Source organism: Propithecus coquereli, unplaced genomic scaffold (genome assembly GCF_000956105.1).
Source record: "Propithecus coquereli isolate 6110/MARCELLA unplaced genomic scaffold, Pcoq_1.0 Scaffold239, whole genome shotgun sequence".
NCBI classification, from domain to species: Eukaryota; Metazoa; Chordata; class Mammalia; order Primates; family Indriidae; genus Propithecus; species Propithecus coquereli.
In genome coordinates, this window is record NW_012147941.1 from 3415259 (window position 1) to 3422249 (window position 6991).

The 6991-nt window shown below is 50.4% G+C and overlaps 1 protein-coding gene across 1 annotated transcript in view; it reads right to left on the reverse strand.

Annotated features, from left to right (window-relative positions):
• The window catches only part of LOC105811661 (mannosyl-oligosaccharide 1,2-alpha-mannosidase IC-like), a 50012-nt gene extending 43240 nt beyond the window's left edge, over positions 1 to 6772 (reverse strand). Inside the window, exon 1 of the mRNA XM_012645916.1 lies at positions 5995 to 6772. Within this exon, the coding sequence (XP_012501370.1) occupies positions 5995 to 6501 (507 nt within the window). The 5' untranslated portion in view covers positions 6502 to 6772. The remainder of the gene's footprint in view (positions 1 to 5994) is intronic.
• Positions 6773 to 6991: the final 219 nt, after the last annotated feature.

Genomic DNA, 6991 nt, shown 5'->3' on the forward strand with positions numbered 1-6991 from the left:
CAGGCTGGTTTCGAACTCCTGAGCTCAAACAATCCGCCCGCCTCGGCCTCCCAGAGAGCTAGGATTACAGGCGTGAGCCACCGCGCCCGGCCTGGTTTAACATTCTTTTTAAATCAATGATTTAAAATCATTGCCTGGGGTCCTAGCTACCCAGGAGAAGGATCACTTGAGCTCAGGAGTTTGAGGTTGCAGTGAGCCATGATGACGCCACTGCACTCTAGCCTGGGGTGGCAGAGCGAGAGCCTGTCTCAAAAAAAAAAAAAAAAGATGTTCAAGCCCTTTTCATTGAAAACTACAAAAACCTGTGGAGAGAAATTAAAGAAAATCTGAATAAATGGAGAGAGAGACCACATTCATAGATTGAAAGACCCAACTTTGTGAAGATAACAGTTCTTCTCAATTTGATCTACAGATTCAAGGCAAACCCAATCAAAATCCCAGCAGGATTTTTCATAAAGTGACAAGCCTGTCCTCAAATGTACACAGAAACGCAAAGGAACTGGAACAGCCAAAGAAATTTTGAAAAAGAAGTTCAAAGATGAAGAAATCACATTACCTGTTTTCAGGACTTACTATAAAGCTACAGCATCAAAATAACATGGATAGACATAAAGATAAATCAATAGAACAGAAGAGTCCAGAAACAAAACCACATATATATGGCTATTTAATTTGACAGAGGCATCAAGGCAATTTAGCAGGGAAAGTTTTTTCAACAAATAGTGCTAAACAACTGGACATCTAAATGTAGAATGATGATCCTCAGCTCCTGCCTCACATCATATACAAAAATTAACTTGAAGTGGATGAGAGACCTAAATGTAAATACGCATGAGCTCACCTGAGGCAACGACTCTCCTGAATCTTATGCCCATCATTCCCTTGCAAAGGCTTTCCTGATTTGGCCAGTGAAAGCAAGGTAGGGAGAAAGAGAATTTCCTAAAGCTCCCAATGCCTTCCCTAACACAGACTCAACTTAGGATACAAATAGAGGTTTCTTCCCCAAGCCAGCCAGAATCCACAAGGCTGGATGCCCCTCTACATTACCAGGCAACTTCCCTACACAGGCTTTACAATCTGCAAGCCTGATTTATTTTTTTCAATACGAGAAAAGATGTAAGTCCCTTTGAGCAAAGTATGCCTGATATACATCACAATATTTATTTTTTGTGGAGTAATGGATCAGTCTTCCGGGAAAGCTAGAGAAAAAGCATTTCTTGAACTCGGATGTAAATCAGTCACTCTAAAAACCACAAGGGAATCTATATTCTTACCCCCCTGCTAGCTGAACTGTGAAGTAAGTAGCTGACTTTTAAAAGTTGTCATTCTATTTGTTTCTAGCCCCAACACTAAAGGCCAAGTTAAGAATGTGAGGCCTGAGAAGCAATTGCTCCTGGAATGCATAATTCCCCCAAATGATAGTGCACTTCAAAATGAAAGCAGAGACCCAACCGACCTGTGGGTGTTAAGCTGTATGTATACCTGCTAGGGACAAGTTCTCAGTCTTACTCTAACTGTAGCACTTAATCCTAAGGAAGAAGGAGGAGGTGTGTGTGACTGGGCTTAGGATGTAAGGGTCTTCCAAGGGACCTGTCCAGTTATTACAGGCCAGTCTCCATCTATGTTAAATGTTTTGTAGAGCAGGGTCAAGAGGGAAACTGAAGAAACTGAAGGACAGGAGAAGAAAAGGATCTTCGATGGATTTGCAACTCAAACAGAGCTCTTTGAAGCAAAGCTATTTAAATCTGAGCTGTTCCTAATATTAATTATCCTCTACATCTCACAGGCTCAGATTCACATGCTACAAAGAACACAAAGCCTTTTAATTTTCCTACCTGTCCCTGGCACCAGTGACGATAAATCAGACATATAGAGAAACCACACATGACTGACGAACTAGCCCATTAATGGGGAGCAAAGATCATTTCCCAAGATGACTTATTCGGACACTCTCACATATCATAGCCAGCAACATTCTGGAGGCTGAACATAGCAGGCACAGAGGGCAAGAGCTAGGGCACTCAGACTAACTCACGGGCGCCACCTCCCCACTCCCTTCAAGTAAGACTTGCACTTAGAAAATTACTGCAACTTCTAAAAGGCCTCCTGGGTCACTAAGCTGCTAAAGCCCCAAACCTGACTGTAGTTCCTACTCTGCGCCTCCTTAGAATTCCAGGTAGCCTCAGGGAGAAGACCCAGCCTCTGGCACCAGCAACTTTAACAGTAGGTTATAGATCTTTAATATAGCCATTCATTAAAGTCTCTGAGCTCCAACTAAATGTCAGACCCTATTCTAGGTCCTTGGGCAGATCCATGAACAAAACAGTAAACAGGTAGAAGCGTAGGAGGACGAGAATCCCCTAAATGCCAGCCTCTTGGTTTTACCATGAAGACAGAGGCCCAGCGATAAACAGGAATTTCCCCCCAAGGTCAGAGTTGATGGAGTAGCTAGACTTGAACCCAGGTTGGATTCTCAGCAGGACTACTGAACACAGCAGTGTTTAAGAGCACTGGGCAGACAGCACAAGGAGGGTGGTTCTTCTCCATGTTCTTCTCGCCCAGCCCTGCACTCCAGAGTGGAGCTACATCTCCCCAGAGGAAGAAACCCTTCCTGTAGTTTGCCCGAAAGCACCATATGGGCTAGGGGCAGCCCCAATTCCACGGCCACATTCTCACTGCCCCAGGGTGCCCAATTCCCTTTAACAAAAAGCCCCATTCACTGGCAGGGAGAACTGAGGTTCCCCAAATCAGCAACCAACCATCAGCAGGACGCGTTGAAGAACTCTTTCACTGGGATATAACCCTGACACGCTATACATCCGAACTCTTGTCATGTGTGAGAAAAGTCTGTTTGAACTTGAATCCATAAGAAACCCACCTATGGACAATGTCCCCCATTTCCTATATTATCCTCAGATCTGTAAGGGAAGGCTGCTGCCAAGCCTTCACCCCTTTACATTCCAGCCAACACCTTTCCTCTTCACGATCCCAAGCTGAGGATCTGTCACTGTTTAATCCCATCTCCAAAGCTCAATATGGGTGACAGGAATAATTAACTGATCAACTATGTGAACATGCACTCTGGGCTAGGTGCTAGGATACAATAGTGAACAGCACCACCAACACCACCACTGCTACCACACCACTGTCCCTGACTTTATGGAACTAAGATATGTTGAAAACAGAGCTGGGAAAGCCCCATTGCTGAGGAGTCCCCGACCAGACTGGCAGTCCACTTAGGGGCCAGGGCTAGAAACAAGCATGTCTATGACCTACTTTCCTCTTCCTCCCCTCATTTTACAGGAACATTCAAGAAGGAGAGGAGGTGGCTTGTCCAAAGTCAGACAGTTAACAGTTGAACTGAGACACCAATCCATGTTCTCTGGGTTTCCTCTCTCTACCATATTGCTTTCTCCAATGTTTGAAAATTGGGAAGTGAGGAAAAATAGTTGGTTCGAGGGACAGAGTGTTTCCTGATGCATCTGTGCCCAGAACCTGCAGCTTCAACCCATCTTATCAGCACAGACCTCGTGCCTGTGTCCGACTCTCAGGATATTCATAAATATACTTTGTTGATCTAGAGCCAGAGTGTCCAGTTTTCATTCAAGCTCATTTATCTTGCTCTCTGATTCACTCTTGAGATTCACTTTCACTTTGAAAACCTCATCTTATAACAACAGGGCCTTTTTTATCTGATGCTAGCTCCCCCTCTGCTCCTCGGGTCTAATCAATCCATGCCTGGAAATAAACCAGAGAGGAAAGCAGCAGTCCTTGTTGCGAAAACAGACACCCTTCTAAAAATGATCTACCCCTGGGCATGACGCAGATAGAAATTTAAATGAGAAGGAAATAGAGACACCCTCCAGCAATAATCATATGCATTCCTCATCAGGTGGACAATGGGACAGTAACTCTGTGTTAACAACTAAACCAAAAACTCTGTTCCACATTTTTCAGGTTGCAGGTGGGGAGGTCAAACTCAAGAAGCCCAAAAAGACAACAGGTTTCAAAACAATAGCTCCTCCATTCTGAGGAGCTTAAGGTCTTCAAGATAGTAAGAGAGGGCCAGTTGAACTGCAAATATATGCAAGCATGCCTCCAGCAACTACAAGGGGCATAAGGAGATGCCAGATAGAAAGATCCAGACACCTGGCAACCAAACTGGACCTCCTTCCATCATGCTATTTTACACCCACCTGAAAGCACAGAATCCTCACACCCCTTTCCACTCCCCAGGTGCTCCACCAGGTCATCACCCCCAGCCTCTGCTGGCAGAAGAGCCTGTCTTTTCATAGAGCGGGGAGAACCAAGTTCCTCACTAGCCAGGCCACCCCTCTGGCCATGGCTCTCAACCCCAGGCTTTCAGAAACGAGGCACCTTCTAGATGCGAATGCAGAAAGCACCTCTTCTGAAGAGATAGATCAGCAGTTAATTCTTAATCCTTTTGAAAGTCTGATGACAGCTCTGGACATGCCACAAAAAACTTCACACATGCAGTTTATATGTAATTTCACTGGAGATTACTGCCCTCCTAGGAGGTCAAGAAGGGCAGAAAGAGCTGCTGTGCTCAGCAAGGGAGCTGCTGAGTCCAGGTGAATATTCAACAACACAGTTCCTTAACAGAAAGGAGAGAAATGCATGCCCCTTACTTAGCTACTGCAAATCCCAGCCTTCAGTTAACCTTTGGATTTCAACAAGAATTTGGACTGAGAGCACGTGTATGTGCACAAGCACATACCCCAAGGACTTAGCTTCCTTGTGGCTTCCTATCTTGCCTTCTCAAAATGTCCTGTGATTGCTAGTTAAGACAGTCTCCAAACAGGGCTTAGCATAGGATGGCTGAGTAACAGCAGAGATAAGAAGTAGGGGAGAGGTGGGCTTTGGGAGGGAACATAGTTCAGATAAGAAGGGGACAGCCAAGCTCTCCACCAGCTCTCAGTGGGTCTTGTCAGGGCAGGTCCTGACCCTTGCTGCCTGTGCTCCCTGGAAATTAGGGCAGACCTGCTGACTCCTTTGCAGCAAACCGAGCAGTCCAGACAGAAGCAGCCCTTTCCTCCTGGGTCCTGGGGAAGGGAGAGCATCCTCTCGTTTCTAGGGAGGAGACCCTGGCCCACAGCTTGCCCACAGCCCCCTCGTGGCCCGGGGGTGTCACTGCAGCCCCCTCTGCATGGCTGGGCACAAACCTCATGCAGACGGCTCTAACAGTGGTCAAGCAGAATACTTAGTCACCAGTGGTGACTTGGCAACCATCCTCAAGCCACGTGAGGCTGCATTTGCTTTTGATTTCTTAAACTAAGACTCAGGCTTAAAGTGATCCTTCATACCCCTCCCTAGTACAATCTCTATAGCGAACCTGACCAGGACCTGCTTCATTAAGCCAATAACCTCCGTGCTTCTGAAACATTACCACTGCCTTATTGATCATTCCTTCCTGCATCACATGCAATTATGTACAATTGTTCCCAAGCTCAATAGAAACAGTTAGCAAGAATACACAACATCCTCTAGTTTGTAGGTTGCTGACTAGATTGCAAAATATTTGCAGGACACCAAATACCCCCCAGATCCTGGGTTTCCAGGTAGCAGGTCCTACAGGGGTTTTGGACTTAATGACACACAGAGAGAAAGAACACGACCAGTGGTTCTGTGTCTACAAATGCAAACAGAGGGTGCCCATTAAGGAACTTGAACTCCACTCTCACTAGCAACTCCACAAGGGAAGGAGTAGAGCTCACCTGGGCTGGGGACTGGACAAGAAAGACCAGAAAGTCTGGGGGCCCAGGGGTGCAGCTGCCATCAGTCAGGGTGGGGACTATTAATTGAACCCAGTAGTGGGACAGCGGGCAGGCAGGAGAGAAGGTGGTAAGTTTGGGAAGAGAGAGGAAGGTGCAGAGTGTCTGAAGGGCCTAGAGTAGAGCAGGGACCAGGAGGGACTGGGGCCAGGGGAATGGCATGGGAGTGCCAGAGGGTCTTTTCTTTGGTGGGGGTTCTTACCTCCTTGATTTTCTCCCGCTGGGCTCGCACTCGGCTCTGGGGCTCCTCACTCTCACGGGCCCTTGTCCCCAGGACCGGGTGGCGGAGGCGGCTCCGGAAGGCGTTAAAGTCAAAGCTGAACGGGACGCTCTCCTCCTCCGGCCTGAGGGCCGTGGCCTCCTCCCGGTGCCCGGTGGGGCGGGTGCGCCGCAGCCACCCTTTCCTGCGGCCCCGGCTGCTGGGGTCGTGCTCGCCCGGGGCCGGAGCAGCAGGGGCCGGGTTGGGGGGCGGCTCCTGCTCGCGGGTCCGGGGGTGGCCGGCGATTTCCGCCACCATCTCCAGGCCAGGCTGCTGGGTCCGGGGGGCCAGGAAGAGGCGCTTGAGGCGAGAGGAGTGGGGCAGCAGGAAGAGGGCTCCGAAGCACAGGGTGACAAGGCCCGAGAGGAAGAGAAGGAAGAGGAACTTCTGTGGCAGCCGCAGCCCCCAGGGGGAGGCCGGGACGAAGCCGGGCACTTTCCTCATGAGCATCGTGGCCTGGAAAAGGGCTGGGGACCGTCAGCTCCGTCCGAGGTCCCCCGAGGCCCTTGGAGTACCGGCACGTGTCCGCCGCGGGCTCGGCGAGGGGAAGGCGTCCGGGAGCGCTGCCCGGGATGGGGGGTCCCTGGACCGGGCTGCCAACCCTGAGAGTTTCGCCGCTTCGGGGACGGTCCCCGAAGTTCAGGGAGTTTGGACAGAGTGCTCCTGCGCGGAGGCGGGGGCACAGCGGCCTTGGCGGGGCCCGGGCGAGCCGGGCGGCACAGCTCGGGGCCCGGGCCCGCAGCGGCCGGCCGCGCGCCGCAGCCTCCCCTCCGGCCGCCGCGCAGCCCCTCCCTGCAGCGGCCGGGGCTCGCGCCTTCCCGCGCTGCGGCCGCCGCCGGGACCGTCACATGCCGTCCGAGGCGCCCAGGCTGTCGGCGCCCAGGGGCGCCCGCAGGCCCGGGCCGAGCGGCGTCTTCGTCACCCGCGCCGAGCTGCCCTC